At 39.3% G+C, this 24,693-nt stretch overlaps 2 protein-coding genes across 7 annotated transcripts; both read left to right on the top strand.

Moving 5' to 3' along the window:
- Positions 1-842: 842 nt before the first annotated feature.
- LOC309718996 (UDP-glucuronosyltransferase 2A2-like) lies at positions 843-8,957 on the top strand. Of its 2 annotated transcripts, XM_082554703.1 has the most exons (3): positions 846-929; positions 5,224-5,363; positions 7,226-8,957. In XM_082554703.1, the coding sequence occupies exons 2-3, from the start codon at positions 5,303-5,305 to the stop codon at positions 8,815-8,817; spliced, it is 1,653 nt and encodes a 550-aa protein (XP_082410829.1). In that variant the 5' UTR covers positions 846-929; positions 5,224-5,302; the 3' UTR covers positions 8,818-8,957. The 2 variants fall into 2 exon arrangements, with proteins under 2 accessions (XP_082410830.1, XP_082410829.1); XM_082554704.1 differs by lacking the exon at positions 5,224-5,363 and having other exon boundaries at positions 843-929.
- A 4,450-nt stretch (positions 8,958-13,407) lies between these two features.
- On the top strand, positions 13,408-20,808 carry LOC309718559 (UDP-glucuronosyltransferase 2A2-like). Of its 5 annotated transcripts, none has more exons than XM_082553930.1 (3): positions 13,408-14,100; positions 14,209-14,834; positions 16,433-20,808. In XM_082553930.1, exon 3 carries the CDS (start codon positions 18,584-18,586, stop codon positions 20,162-20,164), a length of 1,581 nt encoding a protein of 526 aa, XP_082410056.1. In that variant the 5' UTR covers positions 13,408-14,100; positions 14,209-14,834; positions 16,433-18,583; the 3' UTR covers positions 20,165-20,808. The 5 variants fall into 5 exon arrangements, with proteins under 5 accessions (XP_082410056.1, XP_082410058.1, XP_082410055.1 ...); XM_082553928.1 differs by lacking the exons at positions 13,408-14,100; positions 14,209-14,834 and adding an exon at positions 14,852-15,095 and having other exon boundaries at positions 15,838-18,477; positions 18,582-20,808; XM_082553932.1 differs by lacking the exon at positions 14,209-14,834 and having other exon boundaries at positions 18,582-20,808.
- Positions 20,809-24,693: the final 3,885 nt, after the last annotated feature.

Raw genomic sequence — 24,693 nt, 5'->3', positions numbered from 1 at the left:
GAGTTTACTGGTGCCATGATATTTCTCTCCCCGATTTGGATCTTTACTTTCATGTCATTTAGTTTATTCACCGTCTTGGTTTCTTTGACTTCACTCAGTCATGTCAGTTAATATCAAGCGGCGCTGCTCAATTTGTTTTTTAATAAACAGAAATGTAGATTCCTTTTTATCTTTAATTGTTGTCTCTGACTGCAATTAATCTACCGTGTGAGGACATCCAGTAGAATCATGTGAATCATTTAATTAATTAGTCAATTAATAGGACACACCTACAGTATAATGTATCTTTTGAAGACTTGCATTAACTCTTTCGAACTCTATTGCAGCTTTACTTGGGAATTTTTTCTTGTTAATGTTTTTTTTCCTGATCATTAGCTCATGGCCTGCTATTTGTTTTAATGTGCAATTTATTTGTCTTGTGAAACAACACGTTCACTTTTTTAAGTCAGAGGGCGAGGTAATGAAGTTCATGTAGATGAACTCACTATTTGAACACACTGTTTGATTAATGCACGCCAATAACCTTCTACTTACATCACACTCAATTACAACAGTTTATTTCTATGTTGCCTTCAATTTTTCAATTACTTCCATTTTATCCTCAAATGTCTTCACCCAAAACCATTCATTCATTTCAGATACACTTGTCTTTGTCTATAGTAACCTGTAGCAACAGTATTATCTACTACATCTATAGATCAGAGTTCACAACATTTGATCCAGTTTTCTCTTATACAACCAACCTTGCTGCTGAAAACTACAAAAGGCTCTGAACCTTACTCCTGCTACCTTAGAGCCAATGCGGTCAGAGGTGTTTTGCTCGTCAGAGCCCGATGGCAGTCATTCACTCAGAGACCGGTGAAGCAGGCTGGACACACAACCAACAGGCTCTGGTTGAAACGTGAGATCTTTTTACAGGGACGCTCTAGGTAAGTACTTAGATCAAAAACCCAAGATCAGCAAGAGTTTTAGAAGATAAAATGGCATTTTAATGTAAACCCCAAATACCTTTAATGCTGTTTTAGAGCATTTCTTTGTGTAGTTACGCTGCGAGTTCTGTTCTGAAATATGCATGACCGACCAGCTAAGTAGTAGCATATGGATTCTCACAGAGGAACAGAATATTTCCCAGATGTCTCCTCTCAACAATAACAAGGCTGAGCTTTATGATTGCATGGAGGAATCTCACTATATAAACCATCCTCATTCACAGTCATAGTTTGTTCTGATCACAAGGAACAAAAGCAAGAAAAAGAATGAATTGTTTTGGAATCGGATGCATTTCAGCTTGGAAATTTGTTTTCTTTCGAAAAAAAGAAGGGAGCTTCAAAGGTCACACAAGTTCAGACTTTCTCAAATTAAATACAGAGAGAACATGGAGTTACTTTTTTTGATGCAAAACAAAGATTTTTCTTATAAAGTTTTGTTTTGATTATTTTAAATTCGGAACTAAGGAAAAAATGTTAAGTCTTGCAAGCACAAAAGGTCTTTTGACTGGTGGTGGTCAGAGGGCCCGGTGGCGCCAGTGTCCGGCAGCCTCGCCTCTGTCAGTGCGCCCAAGGGTGGCTGTGGCTACAATGTAGCTGCCATCACCAGTGTGTGAATGTGTGGGTGGATGACTGAATGTAGTGTAAAGTGCTTTGGGGTCCATAGGGACTAAGTAAAGCGCTATACAGATACAGTCCATTTACCATTTAACATTAATCAATGGCAGCTTTTACAATATTTATAATTGTTGCTTTATAATTGCTTTATAATTTCATACCCACTAATGCTGGCAGCTGTGAAACAGGGAACAAAAAACAGCTTTGTTGCCTGCTTTTAAACCTCCTGAGATTTAGAGGCAGGAATTTTCACACTGCAGTTGAACCAGTGAGCTGCAGAAAATCTGGAAGCTATGCAAGTATTAAAGTAGGGTGCCTCAGCTTAGTGAAAAACAACTGGAAATCTTTTGTAGAAAGACTGGTGGTGGTGTGAATCAGGGTGGTTTTAGCTATATGGCAACCTTTGCTGTCAAACATAAACTGAAATGACTGAGTTATATTATTTACTCAGATTAGTAATCTAGATCACTAATGATGTACATTATAAAATACCAAAGTATTTTACAATGCCACATTCCCAAAGTGAAATTACAAGGCTCAGAAGTTAGCTTTTTAAATACATCCCGACTTCTAATCAGGAAAATAAATTGGCCTCTTGGATTTAACTGTCATTCTTATGTTTAATAAGAATCACTAGATAGCATCTAATGTGTTCTTAAACATTCATAACTTACGTTTTGGTTGTCATCATTGCAAGTTGCAGAAATCCATTGTCATTTCTTGATCTGGAGTCACTACATCACTGCCAATATCTTCCAGTGTGTATGCAGGAAGGAATTTTTTTAATAATTTTTCTTTGTTTTTAAGTTCATAGAAACCCTTAAACTCAAGGCCCTTACTAAACAGAAGGAGAGATTTAACATCTTGACATCTCTGTCAGAATCTCTTTCAGAGATGTGCCATCCAAGCTTGCTGGCAGTGCTGCTATAACGTCACAGAGCACACGGTGTCTATTATTGTGTAGACATTTATAAATAAGAGCTTAATGAAGATGCTTAATTTCTTAAGAAATAAACAGGTGGCGTGATCTTTATCAAAAGTGGATGTTGCATCTGTGGCTAAACCCCTGTACCCAAAAACTTTAAAAATCTACTGTGTGTGAGGCTGTGTAAGTAAAGCTTGCCCTTTACATTTTATTACAGCTATTATTAAATGGAGAGTCCTCTTCACACACTGAGGTTAATTATGAAGCTCCACAGGCTTCTGTGCAAAGACCAGTTCTGTTTACATTATACGTGCTTTAGAAGACATAGCATACCACAGGTCAGCTCAGCAACATTTCGACTTTGGCTTGTTTTTTCTGGTTAACGTTAATTACGTAATTTAGAATTAAAGTTTAGTGTTCTTAGCATTTAGGATGGCCGTGGCGAGTAACTCGAGTGCTGTAAACATTTCATGAAACCTCATCAAAAGTTATCTGAGTTGGAAGGGTGGCTGTTAATAAGCCATTCTTAAGGAAGGAGAACAGAGAAAAATAAGGCTGAGGTGTGCCAAATTACACAAGAAATTGACTGGAAAAAGAAATCAGCTGTAATATGTCTTATGGAGTAATGAATCCAAATTTGAAATATGCATGGAAGAGGTCCGAAGAGAGATACAACAGTGAATGTCTATAGCCGTCTTTAACACAGCGTGGATACTCTACCGTGCTTTGAGGCTGGATTTCAGCCAGTGTTGTTGGAGCTCTTATCCAAATTAATCAAATTATGAATGTAGAAAAGTTCCACCAGATTTTGATCGACCATGTAATACCACGTAGTGTCTGATTGGCTTCAACTTCATTTTTCAGTACGACAATGATCGCAAACATACTGCCAATGTAGTCAAAGTATGCCTGGATGAAACAACGCATCAGTCATGGATTGATCTCTCCAGGGTTCGAACCTCAAGATAATCGAAGCGGTGTGGGATCATCTTGACAGAAAACAAAACAAAAGGCAGCCAGCATCCAAAGAAGAGTCTCGGATGTCTTTCAAGAAGCCTGCAGAACTAAGAAATTACAAGAAAGCTTACCTATTAGAGTTTAAGCTGTGTTGAAGAATGAAAGGCAGCTTTAACTGAACAAAAGGGGAAAAAAATCCCACATTGACAGCTAACTCAAGAGACAAAAAGCATTAGAACTCAAGTCATTACCTTACTTAAGGATAAATAAGTTAATTAATTACATTAATGCATAAGCAGAAAATAACCTACAGTAACTGCTTTGCGATATGGAAGTGCAAAAGACAACTGAAAGGGAGGATAGTTTCTATATATGTGGTTTCTATTAAGGGACAGAGGAACAATAAGAAACGATAAGAAATCAAGGACAAGGAGTGTGGTGTAGATAAGTGAGGAAATCCGATCATTACTACAAATTTAGTTGAAATTTAAATATTTTAACTATGGTGTGTGAGGTGGGCCCCTGGGTGCCTCCTGTGAGGGCTGTCTGTTTTCCACATTCTGCAACGGTAAAATACGACTTAGAGGCGGATATTTGTTTTACTTTATGGGCAACAGTTGTTCTTGCTCGCCTCCTGTTGACAAAACTCGCCTCATGGTTGACTCTGAGAAAAAAACTCTTTCTCACAGAGGGAATAAACTTATTCGAATATAATAATAATAATAATGGATACTTTATTGATCCCCATGGGGAAATTACTTGTTTTTCTCTGCATTTGACCCATTCACTCAGTGAAGCAGTGGGAAGCCCACTAAGCAGGCGCCCGGGGAGCAGTGTGTAGGGACGGTACCTTGCTCAGGGGTACCTCAGGGTAGCCGTTAAGTGGATTCAAACCGCCGACCTTCCAATCATGGGGCGACCACTTTACCTACTGAGCTATCCCTGCCCCCTAATATGAGCTTTTTTCCACTAAGGCTTATTTTATGGGGAGATGTACGAAATTATTTACCGGGTTACAAGCAATGATAATATCGGCTGTTGACTCCTCAGCGTCATCATTTTCTGTCTATTGAGAAAACCCATTGTAAAAGTAATGAAGAAAAAAACTCTACCAAGGAGCAGGCTGCGCAAAAGCTACCTCATATAGATGTTTTAATAATAATAATAATTTTTTGGAGGACGCGTTATAGGTTATAAGCATTGAGAAAAAACTGATATCTGCTGTCTCATTCCTCCTTGACCCGCGGTGTGTGTGTGTGTGTGTGTGTGTGTGTGTGTGTGTGTGTGTGTGTGTGTGTGTGTGTGTGTGTGTGTGTGAGAGAAACAAGAGCTCCTGTCACGGCTATTATGGTTTGTTTTTCAGTCTCTTGTAAAAAGGACTCTCAAAGGGAAAAGTAGTATTCACTAAGGGATATTTATTCATTTTTACACATAGGCAGCCTGTAGGTTACAAGCGGATAGAAAGTTCTTATTTTCATCACAAGCTATGGCGTATCTTAAAGGTTTTTTTACTGCGTCTGTATTATAGGAAAATAAAATACTATTGAAAGAAACGGTTCTCTACAGGAAGTCACTCTTTATTCCCATTACAAACGCCGGTGCAGCTTAAGAAAGTAAAATTACATCCGCTATTGTAAAAAAAAAAAAAGAAATACAGAGAAAATTGTCATAATATCGAAACAGAATTCAAACTATGAGTTTGTGGAAAACTAACTGCCGCTCTGTCTCTCTATACAGCACAGAGTCAACTGCTGCGTCACCGCTGTGCTTCAGGAACCCTCTCTGATCTCCCCCCAGCAACCATACCCCTCCCCTCATGCTTAGGGAACATGACGCATCAGGTCTGAAAATGACTAGACACTTCCGGAGTATTTCCGGTAGGGTCATAAGGTCCGGATCGAGGCCTTCCATAGTAAATATGCTGTATTTGAATATGTCATATTCAAAGCCTTCTTTGGGAGAGCAGATTTCTTCGCCGTCCAAGTACACAGGAGCGCTGCTGGGCTGCAGAAGGAAATCCATCTTGCGTCTGTGCCTTAGAAATTGTGCTCCTCCTCTCTGCTTTTATTCTCCTCCCTCTAAAAACTTTTTTCTTTTTTTTCCCAACAACAGGTGCCGCGCTTCCGGGGGTTCCCCCTCCCTTCTCCGGATGCAATTCGTCACGCTTAGGGGATCAAATTACACACTTCCGGGGGGGGAGGGGGGAGGTCAAAAGGTCATGATTAGGGCCATCAATCAAATCGGATCAAATTTTGTCATAAGCTGTAGGGAGTATCTCTCTAACTAGTTAAAACATATATTCAGGATTTATTAAAGTTTTCCATCTGACACCTATTTATTATGCAATTTTTCTTTTTTCATTGAGGGATAATTGAAGTCACTATTTTTGTCAAGTTTCAGCTTTACCATTTTGTTACATGAAACATTTTAAAAGTTCTTATTGTTTTTACTCTTAAACCTTTTGAGGTCGAAGTCATCATCAGCAATGACCCCCAACCCCGAGTAGTATTTATTTAAAACTGTTTCCTAAGGTTTTGATCATCAGACGAAAAACTACTAAACATTCTCACTGACGATATATGAAAAACTATGAAGGGTTAGGTTTAACGTGATTACCTTTCATGAAGCACTAACGTCTTATTTGCTGCGTGAGTAAAGTGAAGTATTGGACTGTATCACTTTACTGGAAGAACGTGAAAGCTGAAGAATTTGTTCAAACTGGTCTTATCCTGAAGAACAGAAATTTTCCATCACTTTCTAATAAGAAATAAAGAAGCTTATCGGTGTTTCCTTACATTATTTAAATTGACCTGAATCAATGCAAGTTTTTAGTTATTGAAACCAAAGAAGACTTGTAGAACAATCTCATAGTGTTTAGAGTTTCACTTTAGTTTTTCAAATTCACCCGCATTTCATTATTTTTTTTTAAAATTTAATTTATTTTTTTCAAATGTTACAGTGAATTCTGCCTTTTTCCCCCTCATATTTACACTTTAATTAAGATCATATGAACAGTCTGGGGTTCCACACCACAATCACCTTTACTGTGCAACATGCTCGTCTCTAGCTCCCAAACTTCTTGTCAGCCTCTATTTACTGAAGGAACACAAACTTTAACTTATCTCTTAAAAGAAAACATTACTGCAGATAATGAGCAAAGTCATATTTAAAAACAAAAAGTAAAAGATTAAATGTTTAACATGAATATTCATAAGAATCAACGAAGTTTACATATATAAATGTTGACTCTAGAATTCAAATCAAGTACAAAAAGGTTTAGCTGATTGTAACGTTTGAAATGAACTAATCAAGAGGACAAGTTTCACGTTTTTTGTTGGAATCATTGTTTAGTCATACAGAAATTATTTCCTGTTTTGCTGTTTCTTTGTGACTACGGTGTTAAAAAGGTATGAAAATTTAGCGGCAAAGTCACTAACTTATCAATAATGAGATCAACAGTAGGAGATACTCACTGCTGTGAGTAAGAGGCTCATGACTTTAAGATAATAATCTACATCTATAACTTAACCTTTAAATCTGAGTTTTTATCTTAAAAGCCAAAACCAAAGCAGACCTGGCAAATACATCTGACCTCCAAATTTATATATTGGCCAGTCCATATTTTCCCAACTTAAACTTTATCTCAGGTATATCTGTCATTAGTTATTAGGGTGATACAAGCTCTTGAACTCAAACCATTTGCTTAAGAAATAATCTAACATCTTGACATTTTTGTCAGAATCTCTTTCAGAGATGTGCCATCCGAACTTGCTGGCACTTGCAGTGCTGCTATGCTCTACATTGTTGGTAAATGGAGGGAAAGTCTTGGTGTTCCCTGTGGATGGAAGTCACTGGATCAACATGAATATCATCATCGCAGAGCTTCACTCCAGAGGTCATGAAGTCACAGTGGTGCGGCCAAACGACACCTGGTACATCAAGTCAGAGTCCCCTCACTACAAGACCATCACTATAAATTCCTCAACCGGATTTGATGAAGAGCGCTTTGGGGGATTTGTTATGAAAACAGTAATCATGCGTCGACAAGGTGCTTCACTGTGGACTCGATTATCAATGGAGCATGACTTAGTGAAACAGATGTATCAAATACATGTCAAGGTGCTTGAGATGGTGGAGGGAATGTTTGAGGATACCAACCTGATGCAGAGCCTCCGTGATGCCAAATATGATTTGGTTCTGACTGATCCTACGATTGGTACAGGTGTTCTTATGGCTCACCGTTTGGGTCTTCCACTTGTCTTTAATGTCCGATGGACTATTCAGGGTGAAGGCCATCTAGCAATTGCACCTTCCCCACTCTCTTACGTCCCCATACCAGGGACAGAGCTGACTGACAAGATGACTTTCATTCAGCGTGTCCAGAATATGCTCTACTTTTTCTTCTTAACTTTACAAAATTGGTATATGACAGAACCAAACTACAAACCATTTGTCCATCGTCATTTTGGCAGTGATGTACATTACATGGAGCTGTTTCAGTCAGCAGACATCTGGCTGATGAGAAACGATTTCACCTTTGAGTTCCCTCGACCCACAATGCCAAACATTGTCTACATGTCAGGATTTCAGTGCAAACCCTCCAAGCCCCTGCCTAAAGAGCTAGAGGACTTTGTGCAGAGCTCAGGTGAACATGGTGTCATTGTGATGACACTGGGGTGTGTGGTGGAAAAACTTCCAGAGGACATCGCTGAAGACATTGCTGCTGCTTTTGCAGAACTTCCTCAGAAGGTGATTTGGAGGCACAAAGGCAAAAGACCATCCACCCTTGGTAATAACACGCGAATCTTGGACTGGTTGCCCCAAAATGACCTCCTGGGTCACCCCAAGACCAGAGTGTTTGTGGCCCATGGAGGCACCAATGGGATACAGGAGGCCGTTTACCACGGTGTGCCCCTGGTTGGCCTGCCACTTATGTTTGACCAGGCTGATAACTTCTTCAGGATGAAAGCAAGAGGTGTGGCCAAAGTCCTTGATATTGCAACAGTGAACAAAGAAAACTTCTTGGAGGCGCTAAAGGAGGTACTCTACCAACCATCCTACAGGGAGAAGATGAAGGAGCTGTCCAGCATCCAAAGAGATCAGCCTATGAAACCGCTGGACCGAGCCATGTTCTGGATCGAGTTTGTCATGCGGCACAAAGGAGCGGCGCACTTAAGGACGGAGTCTTACAAGATGTCCAGCATCCAGTACTACTCAATCGATGTGGCAGCCTTTCTGCTGGCAGTTATTTTGCTAGTATTTACCATTTTTGTTTCAGCAGTCAGGTTTCTGATGTGTAAGTTTTACAGAAACAAAGTCAAAAAGGAATGATGATTTTTATGCTTGTCATCTGTTCTCTATTCAGGAGAAGGACAGAGATAAATTTGTACTGGTAGTGCAACAAACCTGAGTGTGTGCTCAGCGCAGCAATGCAAATCTCACAATTGTCTAATAAACTCGGTTTAATCACATTTCAGATGTGTTTTTGTTGTTGTTGTTTTTCAATCTTAAAAACTTAAAATGTATATAATTTTCAGTGTTTTTCAGTAAAAAGTTAGAAAATGAGGCAAGTAAATCAATAAATTAGTTACGGGTTTAAATTCATGTGACTTAGAATATTTTGCTGTTGTAAACACTTTAAGAATCACCACATTTCCTAAAATTGTCTAACAGTTAAACAGGGAGATAATTAAATTTTCCTACACCCGTATGGTGATGATGTTTAAACCTTCATTAAGAGCACATAAGAAGATTTTGGCCTCATGCAGTGCTCAACTATAGAACATATTTTATTATATGTATTGTTGTAGAAATATTACAGAATTTGATGGTGATATTTTTCATGTGCATAAAAAAAACTTATGTAACCTGACCAACATATTGACAGTAACATAGAAACAGTGTGCAAGTAGCTGAAATTCACTGTGTACGGTATATTTTTCCCACTCTATTTCAAATGGTGCTGGAATAGAAAATAAAGTAAGTTGAAATCTAATACAACTATTTTGGTGCACTGAATTACATATTACCATAGAACACTATTGATCACTTTGTTGATTTAAAAAATATATATACAGCAATGTCTCCATTGTTACATTTATTTTTAACTTAACTACATTTAACTACAGAGCCCCACAAGAGACATTGGAGGAAAAAAAAAATAAAGATGAACTTCAGTGAAATCTCGCAAAATAGGCTGCAATCCTTCACAGGTCGCATTTGAAGGCCGAGTCGGTGTATCCTTCGTGGCCCAACCTATCCCAGAATTCATAACACGGCCCAGCCAATTCCAGTTTCTAACAATGGCGGCAAATATCTGGACTTTTTATCAAGACATCAATTATTTGCAAAAGTGCGCCGATGTTTTCGGAGACATCTGTTACCCACCAGCTCAAAGCTGACTGGGAAGTCGAGGCCCACTAGAGCTGGGGGGAACACCGTACTCGCAAAAGTTTTGCGAGATCTCACAGAAGTTCATCTTCATTTTTTTTTCTGCAATGTCCCGTGTGAGGCTCCGTATTTAACTACTTGAATCATATATTCAGGATTTATGAAAGTTTTTCATCTGACACCGATTTATCGTGTGAGTTTTCTTTACAAGTCAAGTTCTTATTGTTTTTACTCTTTAACTTTTTGAGGTCTAAGTCATCACTGGCAATGACCCCAACCCTAACATTAACCCTATGCAAACAGAATATGAGTAAAGTGATATATTGGACTGTACTACTTTACTGGAAGAACGCAAAGGCTCACGAATTTGCTCAAATTGGTCTCATCCTGAAGAACACAAATATTTGGTCACTTTCAAATAAAAAATAAAGACGCTTATTGGTTTTTCCTAAAATTATTTAATTTGACCTGAATCAATACAAGTTTTTAGTTACTGAAACTAAAGAAGACTTCAGGGAACATTAAAATGGTTAACAATTTAAAGCTGTTCTGCAGCAATGGAGGTTGATCAAGCCTTGAAAGCTGGTGCTACTAATTCCTACAGGTGTCCCAACTTTTCTGGATTACTTGCACCCCCCTCTGTCTGCATAAAAGCAGTGTAGGAACACACTGTGTTACCAGACCCTAATGAGCATCTGTCAGTGCGCCCCAGGGTGGCTGTGGCTACAATGTAGCTTGCCATCATCAGTGTGTGAATGTGTGTGTGAATGGGTGGATGACTGGATATGTAAAGCGCTTTGGGGTCCTTAGGGACTCGTAAAGCGCTATATAAATACAGGCCATTTACCATTTTGAACAGTATTGTACAGCAGAAAGCAGTGTGTTGCTACAAAAATGGCGAGAAAAAGACAATTAACAGTGGAAGAGAGCCAGACCATCATAGCAATTAAAAATGTAGGTCTGTCTTACAGAGAAATTGCAAATAAAGTCAAGGTGTCAGTGAGTACAGTTTCCTTCAACACCAAAAGGCACTCAGAAACTGGGCAAACTCTGACAGGAAGAGGTCTACTCTGGCAGACCCAAAGCCACAACTGAATCAGAGGACAAGTTTCTGAGAGTTAACAGCTTGAATGATAAGCGGCTCACAGGACAACAGCTTCAAGCACAGCTTAATGTCGTAGTAAGCAAGTCTCAGCTTCAACTATGACAAGAAGACTTTGAGCTACAGGTTTGAAAGGACGAGTTGCAGCAAGAAAGCCATTGCTAACGTGTCATAATAAGACAAAAAGGCTTGCCTGGGTCATGAAACGCCACCATTGGACCACTGAAAACTAGAAGAAGGTATTATGGACTGACGAATCAAAACTTGAAATCTTTGGTTAATCAGGCAGGATCTTTGTACGCCATCGAGTAGACGAAAAGATTGACTTTGACTTTGACTGTGGAACAAAGTCAAAGTCAACTTTATTTGTCAATTCTGCCACATGTACAGGACATACAGAGAATAGAAATTTCGTTACTCTCAAACCCTAGATGAAATAGCAAATGAACATTTAAATATAAGAGAGTGATTAAAAAATGCAAATAAAATAAATTAAAAAGTAAAAATTTAAATAAATACAATACAATTTAACAAGAAAGCTATGCAATATACAATATACAATATTCAGGTAAGGGTAAATGACATTGAGTGTAAACCAGGCAGAGTAGTGCAAATAGGCAAATAGTGCAAATGGAGATTTAGTAATATACGGTAAGAGATAGTATAACAACAAAGTCTTATGAGGTAATGGCAGTCCAATGCTCCACAAAGTGACTGGTAACTGGTGCAGGCCAGTGAGTGAGTCAGAGAGAGAGAGAGAGTGTGAGTGAGTGAGTGAGTGAGTGAGTGAGTGAGTGTGTGTGTGTGTGTGTGTGTGTGTGTGTGTATGTGACAGAGTTCAGTGAGACCATGGAGGAGAAGAGGGGAGAGGGGGCAGAATCGGGAGGGAGTTAAGCTTCCTGACAGCCTGATGGATGAAGCTGTCCTTCAGTCTGCTGGTCCTGGCCTGGAGACTCCGCAGTCTCCTCCCTGACGGCAGCAGCTTGAAGAAGCTTTGCATTGGGTGCGTGGGATCAGCCGCTATGCAAAGGGCTTTTTTAGTGAGACGGGTGCTGTAAATGTCCTGGAGGGAGGGGAGAGAGACACCAATGATCCTCTCTGCAGCTCTCACTATGCGTTGGAGGGTTCTATGACAGGACACATTGCAGGCTCCAAACCACACAGTGATGCAGCTCGACAGGATGCTCTCGATGGTGCCTCTGTAGAAAGTGTACATGATGGGGGCTGGTGCTCCTGCTCTTCTTAGTTTGCGGAGAAAGAAGAGACGCTGCTGTGATTTCACTGTGATTTCACAGTGTGTGCCATCCACTGTCAAACATGGAGGAGGAAGTGTGACGGTCTGGGGCTGTTTTGCTGGATCCAGGGTTGGTGATTAGGACAGAATGAGCAGCACCCTGAAACAAAACAGCTACCACAGCATTCTGCAGTGCCATGCAATACCTTCTGCGCCTAGTTGGTCAGAGGTTCATCTTACAGCAAGTATTAGGAAAATATATTTTCTAGTATTTATTTGCTGTGTATTTTGTTTTATGCATTGAATAACAGGCCAGTATATTACAGGCCACTTTTCAGTTATAAACTGTGTCATAGGTCATTGCTTAGCAGAGATGGGCAGTAACGCCTTACTTGTAACACTGATTACTTTTTTCAAGTAACGAGTAAAGTAAGGGATTACTATTGCAAAAACGGTAATTAGATTACCGTTACTTTCCCATAGGAACGCTGCGTTACTGCGTTACTAAAACCGTGATTTTTTTGTCAGAATGTCTCACGACAGTGACGTAAGCGAGTGCGCTGTTAGTGACAACAGCTGTGTGCAGATCAACAATGGATCATATATCGAGTGCAGAGAGAGTATGAGCGTGCAGCGTTTAAAGCGTGGAAGTACTGACCTTACTTTGAGTTTGATTCCATAAAAAATAACAAAAACATTAGCGTCCATCGTGCGTGGGAAGAAAACTTCTTTTTACAGCGAAAAAAACCCCAAAACTTCCAAGCAAGCACCAAGTGCACAACGAGGTAATGGGAAATTCACAGAGAAACTCGCGGATTCTTCAACTGACCGCGGCACACCTGCACCAGGGTAAACCTCCGCCTCCCACAGTCCTGCTTTACAGGTGAAAATAGAGCAACAGGACCGCTGAGTCTTTGACTTTATTTATTTTCTGCTGTGTTTTACTTGCATCTATTTGAAAGAGTGAGTGTAAACACAAAAAATATTTTATTTTATGTGCGGGAATGTGTAGAAAATAGGTTTAAATGTTAAACTAATTTATTCAAGTCAGAGAATGTTGCATATAATTAAATTTTTACTTGATGCATAAAGTTAAAAGATTAAAACTGATAAAACAAGTTAAAAAAAGAGACTTTTCCATTTGATTACATTTTGTATGATGGATTATGTAGAAAAAATAGAATTGGGCTGAAAGATCTATCGCTTTATCACCTATTCAGGTTGTAAATCGTGTTTTTAAAAAGTAACTAAGTAATTATTACTTTTGAAAATAAGTAATCAGTAAAGTAACGGGATTACTTTTTGGGGGAAGTAATCAGTAATTAGTTACTGATTACTTTTTTCTTTTTTCAAGTAACTTGACCAACACTGTTGCTTAGCAAGACTGAAACTGTGCAGAATAGGAAGCTGCAGAGTTGCAGAGAGCATGGCGTGCGTTTGCTCTGCTAAGAGAGAACAAAAGGAAACCCTGGGGCAAGAGGCAGTTAAGAAAGATTTCTAAGTAATTGCATAAGATCACGGAAAAAGGAATTGTGTCTTACTGTCACTAACGGTAACTGATGCGTGTTATGTTATCTGCTTACACATGAGGGGGCGTGAAACCTGACATATAAAACAGTATGACGTGTGCTTCCTCTTTGAGATCTATGCAGAGGGTGACGTTGTGTACATCTCCCACATATGTGTTTAATAAATAATTGTTGTTGACTGGACTTGATCTGAGTATTGGTTGTTTATTCTCAGCACATCAAAAAAGAATCGGGACAGTTTTTGGTGTTTCTGCCCGGTTGATGTGAGTCTGAGTGTTAAATTGAGGAGGACAGAGTCCAGTGTCAGACGGACAGGAATCAGCAGATCAATCGGGTGGACGGGGCCCACTAAATTAAAGGTAAGCACAACCTTTTGATTAATAACTGAATTGTGCTGAATTGGAAAGCTAAACTAAATTAGCACTTTCGTTTGTGGTACTGAATCTGATACATATCTGATGTTTTAGAAAGTGACTGCTGTTTGAATGGTCATGTCGCGTTACGTCACTGACACAAGACAGACGCCAATTATCAGCACCGCAGAAGCGCCCGAGAAGACATCGTGAACGCTTCCTGGCCATCCAGTGAAACATGAACATTTTATTTGTACTGTATAATCTGCAGATTCTGACAGAAATCTGCAACTATCCTTTGAAGCACCGCTCCTCTCTAAAACAGCAATAAGGATAATTATTAGGCCATATGTAAATAACACCATAACTTTATAACTTAAAGCACAATTGGAAAACAAAGTCCGAAACAACTCTTTACATTAAGGGCCATCAGTCAAACAATACTGTTTGGTCTGGGTCTAAACAGAGCGCGTTGTGTGACGTCTTCTTTTGCGCATGTGGGCCTCTTTGAGGGTTCACACTAGAGCACGTTTGCTGTCACATTTTATTTGTAGTGTGAACAAGCAGACAAAAAAAATCGGATTAGATCAAAAAATCAGAATTGAGCATTAAGACTTGCAGTGTGAACGCAGCCTTAGTTGGAAACTGTGGTCCTTAGACTGAGTGTATCAAAGCAACGAGGATGTGGTTCTGATTGTGTTGTTTTTGTTAGACTCAATACAGACGAGTGAAAGCTAGATGTAACCCACATCAGATTTGTGGGTTGTGCTGCTGCATAAGGTTGGAGGTGTAATTTTCCCTCCCCGCCGCTAGGAGGCGAGTATGCCTTGAGATGACTTTCTGTTAGTCAACATTTCCTGTTGTGGAAGCCATTACTCACGAGGCAACCGCTACTCACGAGGCAACCGCCAAATTAGCTGAAAGATCCTGGATCTGAGATCTGTGAAATACGGCCGTGGGAAGCTGCGTCAGCTGGACGAGCTATCTCACCACGAGCTCCGGTAAGGGATGCTACATGAATGTTAGCACCATAAAGACATGTAGTTGACTGCTGTCAATATATTTTCTGCTTTAAAAAATAAAACCAGTCGGAGTTGTGATATTTATGTTTAAAGTACTGTAAGATCACTGATGTGCAGATGTTTAATTTTAAGTGCTAAAGTATACATTAGAATGTGCCCAGCTAACCGCTAGTATTAAGTTACTGCTTAGCGATCTCTGTGTTCTAACATTACTGTGATTCATCTGAGTTTGTTAGCTTTCCAAAACGTTGGAGAAGCAGTAATATTGTCATGTAGTGCTTAAATGCACCCTTTCAGTTTTGTTGACTTAGAAGTTAATTCATTTGATGAAGATGCAAAAAGTTCATAAAATGTGATTATAAAATGTGAGGGATCTCATTACTCTGTTGAATGTGTTAATGTTTAAAGAAGTTGATATATTTTTCTGAGAAATAATTCAGGTTGAAATATCTGAAAAAAGAACAGTTAAAAGCAAGCTGTTAAAAGGATAAATATGGGAGAGTGAATCTTATAAGTTTATTTATTCCCAAAAGGGTAAATATAAGGTATATTTTCTGTTGCACTAAGACCTTGTGTGATGTAACTCAAATTATTTTAGGATGGTTGAGACATTGTATAACTAAAATAATTTGTTATACTTGAGCAATACTTGACTGAAAGACGAGTGATGGAAGAAGAATAGATAAAATAGTAATGTATGCACTCTGCACTGTGTGCATAGATTGGTTTTTGACCAGGACTGGATCATTTGAGATCTGAACCCTGTGGGTTCAGTGGCGAGCCAATCCCGAGAGTGACTGTCGACGGACCCGAGTGCGGTGTGGCCAGCCGTGGGATCCATCTTCAGCGAACCTCAGGACTATTACTACCTTCCTTGATACAGATAAGACTAACACTTTAAAAATCGACCCGGGTAGTGTTCGAACCAATGGACAGAAACACACACACAAGGAACTCTAATTTCTCTTTCTAAAGAGAAGTGGACTGAGCAACGGGAGCCGAAGCTCTTTAATTGAAACTCTTTGGAGAATTTCCTTAAAGAGGATGTTGTTTTGATTTTATTTTTGGGCCCTTTAATGTGCGTTTGTGCACTGTAGGAAGCCGGCTTTAGACAGGCAGGGTTTGTAAACTTTACAACTTTCAATACAGTTTCTACTCAAATCACATCTATTCTATCATTGTGTGGTTCCTTCTCTGCTGATCCTTTCAAGGCTCCATAGTCTTACCTAGAACTTTCTGATACTGGTCCAAAGTCGTCGAGACAATAATTTAATGCATATCTCATGTTGTTTAATTGTAATACCTGTTACATAGAGCTGGGTGTAAGTATTATTCATTCATCTCTCCTCACTATTCCCCCTGCTTAAGGGCACAACATTAGGTTTCACATGATTACATTTAATGAAGGACTAAAGACTTATTTGCTGCATGAGTAAAGTGAAATATTGGACTTTACCACTTTACTGGTAGAACATGAAGGATCAAGAATTTGCTCAAATTGATCTTATCCTGAAGAACAGAAATGTCTGTCTCTTTCAAATAAGAAATTAAGAAGCTTATTAGTGTTTCCTTACATTATTTAATTTAAACTGAATCAATGCAAGTCTTTAGCTACTGAAACCAAAGAAGACTTGAATATGGGCTCAAAATGTGGTCATAAATATTTTGTACTTGTAAAAAAGATTTGTGTGTGTGTGTAAAAAAGATTTGTATGTGTAAAAAGAATTTGTATGTGAGTAAAAAAGATTTGTGTGTGTAAAAAAGATTTGTGTGTGTAAAAAAGATTTGTGTGTGTAAAAAGGATTTGTATGTGTGTAAAAAAGATTTGTGTGTGCGTAAAAAAGATTTGTGTGTGGACTTAGAAAAAAAAACCCTGCAAGTTACAAGTGCGAATTTTGACCCTATTTTTCTTCCTTTCATCTGATTGGTCAATGTCATGTCAATCACAAATGTAACAATCCAATCGGAGAACAGATGGGTTTGGCTGTCGGAGGGGCGCTTTTTTGAACTGCAGGTCCTTGAAGGGTGATACAGTTTGAAGCTGCAGGATCTCTATATAAATATCCGATAGCAGCTAGGTCCCCTAACTTTCAGTAGCTGTTGAAAGGATAAAGTTGTGGTATATCAGTGGTTAGAAATACCATTATTACTTTAGGATTAGTTTAACACAAAGTCAGGGCTGACCCAGGACCATTGCTGTGAGTCACAGTGCGCAGCATAAAAGTCATTTCACATCGGACGCAGGATGTGCTGCTAATGCTAACTGCTAACTAAAAGCAAAGGATCCAGAATTTGTTGCGCTGGCTGCTGGGCTCTGTGGGTTTTTGCAGCAGCTCTACCTGTACTAGATGCACCTGCTCCTTGTCTTTTCTATCTCTGACTTTATGTCCTCTACAAGAGTTTCTGGTTTTTTTGCTGGTTCCTCAAATGTTCAATAAAAACATGTATGCTAATTCATAACGAAGAAAGCTTTGTAATGAAGACTGTCATTTCCAAAACACTGCCCGCCCCCACCCCGCGGTCCGCAGCGCTGTTGAAAAGGCTGTGGAAGTCCCTGTATTAAACACGTAGACCTGTGACACAAAAATCACCAAACTCGGACGACCACAGACTGTTTTCCTTCGTGGTGATGAAGGAAAACGCTGGGTTGGCATGTAAAAGGGCATTTATTCCCTTCAAAGACCTGCAGTTCAAAAAAAGCGCCCCTCCGACATCCAAACCCATCTGTTCTCTGATTGGATTGTTACATTTGTGATTGACATGACATTGACCAATCAGATGAAAGGAAGAAAAATAGGGTCAAAATTCGTACTTGTAACTTGCAGGGTTTTTTTTTTTTCTAAGTCCACACACAAATCTTTTTTACGCACACACAAATCTGTTTTACACATACAAATCTTTTTTACACACACACAAATCTTTTTTACACACACACAAATCTTTTTTACACACACACAAATCTTTTTTACACACACACAAATCTTTTTTACAAGTACAAAATATTTATGACCACATTTTGAGCCCATACTTGAAGGACAATCTCATAGTGTTTAGAGATTCACTTTAGTTTCTTATTTCTTATTTTGCTTTTTGTGACTGCGATGTTAAAAAGGTATGAAAATTTAGCAGCAAAGTCACTAACTTATCACTAATGAGGTCAACTGTACGAGATGCTCACTGCTGTGAGTAAGAGGCTCATGACTTTAAGATAATAATTCACATCTTTATCTTAACCTTTAAATTTACGTTTTTATCTTATCTAAGCCAAAACCAAAGCAGAGCTGGCAAATACGTCTGACATCCAGTGGTCAAGTTTAAATATTGGCCAGTCCATATCTTCTCAACTTAAACTTTATCTCAGGTATTTCTCCTTATTTATTAGGGTGATTCAAACTTTTAAACTCAAACTCCATCTCCTCATAAGAGATGATCTAACATCCTGACATCTTTGTCTGACTCTTTCAGAGATGTGCCATCCAAACTTGCTGGCACTTGCAGTGCTGCTATGCTCTACATTGTTGGTAAATGGAGGGAAAGTCTTGGTGTTCCCTGTGGATGGAAGTCACTGGATCAACATGAATATCATCATCGCAGAGCTTCACTCCAGAGGTCATGAAGTCACAGTGGTGCGGCCAAACGACACCTGGTACATCAAGTCAGAGTCCCCCCACTACAAGACCATCACTATAAAGTTCTCGAATGGTTTTAACAAAGAGCACTTTGAGGCATTTGTAATGGAAACACTAATCATGCGTCGCCAAGGTGCTTCACTGTGGACTCGATTATCAATGGAGCATGACTTAGTGAAACAGTTGTATCAAATGCATGTCAAAGTGCTTGAGATGGTGGAGGGAATGTTTGAGGATACCAAGCTGATGCAGAGCCTCCGTGATGCCAAATATGATTTGGTTCTGACTGATCCTGCAATTGGTACAGGTGTTCTTATGGCTCATCGTTTGGGTCTTCCACTTGTCTTTAATGTCCGATGGACTATTCAGGGTGAAGGCCATTTTGCAATTGCACCTTCCCCACTCTCTTACATTCCCATACCAGGGACAGAGCTGACTGACAAGATGACTTTCATTCAGCGTGTCCAGAATATGCTCTACTTTTTCTTCTTAACTTTACAAATTTGGTATATGACAGAACCAAACTACAAACCATTTGTCCATCGTCATTTTGGCAGTGATGTACATTACATGGAGCTGTTTCAGTCAGCAGACATCTGGCTGATGAGAAACGATTTCACCTTTGAGTTCCCTCGACCCACAATGCCAAATGTTGTCTACATGTCAGGATTTCAGTGCAAACCCTCCAAGCCCCTGCCTAAAGAGCTAGAGGACTTTGTGCAGAGCTCAGGTGAACATGGTGTCATTGTGATGACACTGGGGTCTGTGGTGGAAAAACTTCCAGAGAACATCGCTGAAGACATTGCTGCTGCTTTTGCAGAACTTCCTCAGAAGGTGATTTGGAGGCACAAAGGCAAAAGACCATCCACCCTTGGTAATAACACGCGAATCTTGGACTGGTTGCCCCAAAATGACCTCCTGGGTCACTCCAAGACCAGAGTGTTTGTGGCCCATGGAGGCACCAATGGGATACAGGAGGCCGTTTACCACGGTGTGCCCCTGGTTGGCCTGCCACTTATGTTTGACCAGGCTGATAACTTCTTCAGGATGAAAGCAAGAGGTGTGGCCAAAGTCCTTGATATTGCAACAGTGAACAAAGAAAACTTCTTGGAGGCGCTAAAGGAGGTACTCTACCAACCATCCTACAGGGAGAAGATGAAGGAGCTGTCCAGCATCCAAAGAGATCAGCCTATGAAACCGCTGGACCGAGCCATGTTCTGGATCGAGTTTGTCATGCGGCACAAAGGAGCGGCGCACTTAAGGACGGAGTCTTACAAGATGTCCAGCATCCAGTACTACTCGATCGATGTGGCAGCCTTTCTGCTGACAGTTATTCTGCTAGTATTTACCATTTTTGTTTCAGCAGTCAGGTTTCTATTGCGTAAGTTATTTTACAGAAACAAAGTCAAAAAGGAATGATGATTGTGTTGCAAAATTTGTATGCTTGTCGTCTGTTCTCTATTCAGAAGAAGGACGGAGATAAATTTGTACTGGTAGTGTAACAAATCTGAGTGTGTGTGCAGCTCAATTCAGCTATACAAACCTCACATTTTCTAATGACCTCGGTCTAGCCATATTTCAGATGTATTTTTGCTTATTTGTCAGTATCTTAAAAACTTAAAATAGAAATTATTTTCAGTGTTGTTCAGGGAAAAGTTAGTAAATGAAGCAAGCAAATCAATGAATCAGTTATGGGTTTATATTCATTTGATTTGGAATAGTCTGCTGTTTAAACACTTTAAGAATCACCACATTTCCTACAATTGTCTAACCGTTAAACAGGGACACAATTAAATGTTTCTGACTGTCGTATGGTGATGATGCCTAATCCTTTATTAAGAGCACATAAGAAGAGTTTGGTCTCATGCAGTGCTCAACAATAGAATATATATTTTTTATATGTATTTTTGTAGAAATTTCACAGAATTTTATGGTGATATTTTTAAAATTTATTACTAAAACTTATGTATCCTGACCAACTTATTCACAGTAATATAGAACCAGTGTGCAAGTAGCTGACGTTCACTATGTACTGTATATTTTCCCACTCTATTTTAAACGTTGTTGGAATACAAAATAAAGTAATTTGAAATCTGATACAACTTGATACACGCACTTTATTATATTTTAACTATGGATCACTATTCATCACTTTGCTGTTTTAACAAAAAATAAATACAGAAATGTCTTCATTGTTAAATTTAATAACATGACTACATTTAGCTAGAGAGAGATACTCCCTACAGCTTATGACAAAATTTGATCCGATTTGATTGATGGCCCTAATCATGACCCTTTGACCTCCCCTCCCCCCCCGGAAGTGTGTAATTTGATCCCCTAAGCGTGACGAATTGCATCCGGAGAAGGGAGGGGGAACCCCCGGAAGCGCGGCACCTGTTGTTGGGAAAAAAAAGAAAAAAGTTTTTAGAGGGAGGAGAATAAAAGCAGAGAGGAGGAGCACAATTTCTAAGGCACAGACGCAAGATGGATTTCCTTCTGCAGCCCAGCAGCGCTCCTGTGTACTTGGACGGCGAAGAAATCTGCTCTCCCAAAGAAGGCTTTGAATATGACATATTCAAATACAGCATATTTACTATGGAAGGCCTCGATCCGGACCTTATGACCCTACCGGAAATACTCCGGAAGTGTCTAGTCATTTTCAGACCTGATGCGTCATGTTCCCTAAGCATGAGGGGAGGGGTATGGTTGCTGGGGGGAGATCAGAGAGGGTTCCTGAAGCACAGCGGTGACGCAGCAGTTGACTCTGTGCTGTATAGAGAGACAGAGCGGCAGTTAGTTTTCCACAAACTCATAGTTTGAATTCTGTTTCGATATTATGACAATTTTCTCTGTATTTCTTTTTTTTTTTTTACAATAGCGGATGTAATTTTACTTTCTTAAGCTGCACCGGCGTTTGTAATGGGAATAAAGAGTGACTTCCTGTAGAGAACCGTTTCTTTCAATAGTATTTTATTTTCCTATAATACAGACGCAGTAAAAAAACCTTTAAGATACACCATAGCTTGTGATGAAAATAAGAACTTTCTATCCGCTTGTAACCTACAGGCTGCCTATGTGTAAAAATGAATAAATATCCCTTAGTGAATACTACTTTTCCCTTTGAGAGTCCTTTTTACAAGAGACTGAAAAACAAACCATAATAGCCGTGACAGGAGCTCTTGTTTCACACACACACACACACACACACACACACACACACACACACACACACACACCGCGGGTCAAGGAGGAATGAGACAGCAGATATCAGTTTTTTCTCAATGCTTATAACCTATAACGCGTCCTCCAAAAAATTATTATTATTATTAAAACATCTATATGAGGTAGCTTTTGCGCAGAGTTTTTTTCTTCATTACTTTTACAATGGGTTTTCTCAATAGACAGAAAATGATGACGCTGAGGAGTCAACAGCCGATATTATCATTGCTTGTAACCCGGTAAATAATTTCGTACATCTCCCCATAAAATAAGCCTTAGTGGAAAAAAGCTCATATTCGAATAAGTTTATTCCCTCTGTGAGAAAGAGTTTTTTTCTCAGAGTCAACCATGAGGCGAGTTTTGTCAACAGGAGGCGAGCAAGAACAACTGTTGCCCATAAAGTAAAACAAATATCCGCCTCTAAGTCGTATTTTACCGTTGCAGAATGTGGAAAACAGACAGCCCTCACAGGAGGCACCCAGGGGCCCACCTCACACACCATAGTTAAAATATTTAAATTTCAACTAAATTTGTAGTAATGATCGGATTTCCTCACTTATCTACACCACACTCCTTGTCCTTGATTTCTTATCGTTTCTTATTGTTCCTCTGTCCCTTAATAGAAACCACATATATAGAAACTATCCTCCCTTTCAGTTGTCTTTTGCACTTCCATATCGCAAAGCAGTTACTGTAGGTTATTTTCTGCTTATGCATTAATGTAATTAATTAACTTATTTATCCTTAAGTAAGGTAATGACTTGAGTTCTAATGCTTTTTGTCTCTTGAGTTAGCTGTCAATGTGGGATTTTTTTCCCCTTTTGTTCAGTTAAAGCTGCCTTTCATTCTTCAACACAGCTTAAACTCTAATAGGTAAGCTTTCTTGTAATTTCTTAGTTCTGCAGGCTTCTTGAAAGACATCCGAGACTCTTCTTTGGATGCTGGCTGCCTTTTGTTTTGTTTTCTGTCAAGATGATCCCACACCGCTTCGATTATCTTGAGGTTCGAACCCTGGAGAGATCAATCCATGACTGATGCGTTGTTTCATCCAGGCATACTTTGACTACATTGGCAGTATGTTTGCGATCATTGTCGTACTGAAAAATGAAGTTGAAGCCAATCAGACACTACGTGGTATTACATGGTCGATCAAAATCTGGTGGAACTTTTCTACATTCATAATTTGATTAATTTGGATAAGAGCTCCAACAACACTGGCTGAAATCCAGCCTCAAAGCACGGTAGAGTATCCACGCTGTGTTAAAGACGGCTATAGACATTCACTGTTGTATCTCTCTTCGGACCTCTTCCATGCATATTTCAAATTTGGATTCATTACTCCATAAGACATATTACAGCTGATTTCTTTTTCCAGTCAATTTCTTGTGTAATTTGGCACACCTCAGCCTTATTTTTCTCTGTTCTCCTTCCTTAAGAATGGCTTATTAACAGCCACCCTTCCAACTCAGATAACTTTTGATGAGGTTTCATGAAATGTTTACAGCACTCGAGTTACTCGCCACGGCCATCCTAAATGCTAAGAACACTAAACTTTAATTCTAAATTACGTAATTAACGTTAACCAGAAAAAACAAGCCAAAGTCGAAATGTTGCTGAGCTGACCTGTGGTATGCTATGTCTTCTAAAGCACGTATAATGTAAACAGAACTGGTCTTTGCACAGAAGCCTGTGGAGCTTCATAATTAACCTCAGTGTGTGAAGAGGACTCTCCATTTAATAATAGCTGTAATAAAATGTTCTGGCCGACGGTGTTAAACGCTGCACTTGTGTCTAGCAGGGAAGATTTCAACTTTTCAATATGAATGAAGGCTGAAAACTGATTAGATTAATGTCTGATGATCTTTTCTGTGCTTCTTCAAGTTTGTAACACCAAACATATTAAAGGATGATGTAAGGTTCACAGGAAGAGTTTAATTAGACACACATTTACTATTTTCTTTATACTCTTTCTTTCTTGACATGTTTAATATGCTTACTATCAGAGGAGAAAATGACCCTTGTGTAGTTTAAAAACTTTTTATTTAATCAAACTGTAATGTTGTTGAACTCTGACGGACGTGTCTTTTAATCTTGTCAACAAATCCTTAATCACCTAAATCTGCCATTTATCATCTAGTAAAATGTTCCCTCTGCTTCTGTTGCACATCTCCCCCGACACTCTCTGCTTCACCTGTCCTGTGCAGGTGGTCCAACCCCTGCCTGCCTCCTTAAACCGGGGTGTTTAAATCTCTTTACCTCTGTTGTGAACTTCACACAAAGTTTGTGGTAACAAAATCAAACTGACGAGGATCTCGTTTGAAAAAAAAACAAACACACACACAGTCACGAGACAAAATAAAAACAGACTGCTCAAAGCAAAAGCAGAGCCCTCACAGCTGGTAGTACAAAACACAGCGACAACATGCGTATTAGATACCCTCAGTGCCAAAAGCATAAATATGAAAAAGGTGGGATCACCAAGAATATCCTAAAAACGGCGTTGAGGTGGGTGTTACAGTGAAAAAACAAAAAGCAGCCAAATTTTCATCTGAAAATGTTGAATTTTAGTAAAAACAATGCTCTGTAGTTTGATACTGTCGTTACAGACAAAGCAGATGTTTAAAGCCTTCGGACGCTCATTTGAAATGCACACATTCTCCTTATCAGCTGGAAACATTAAAGCCGTAAAATGACTTTTTCGAACGGATAAAAACTATTGAACAGCAGCA

Source organism: Aulonocara stuartgranti (assembly GCF_965226115.1).
Source record: "Aulonocara stuartgranti genome assembly, chromosome: 12".
Lineage (NCBI taxonomy): Eukaryota > Metazoa > Chordata > Actinopteri > Cichliformes > Cichlidae > Aulonocara > Aulonocara stuartgranti.
Note: the sequence above shows the minus strand (reverse complement) of the source record. Positions and strands in the feature narration are given on the sequence as shown.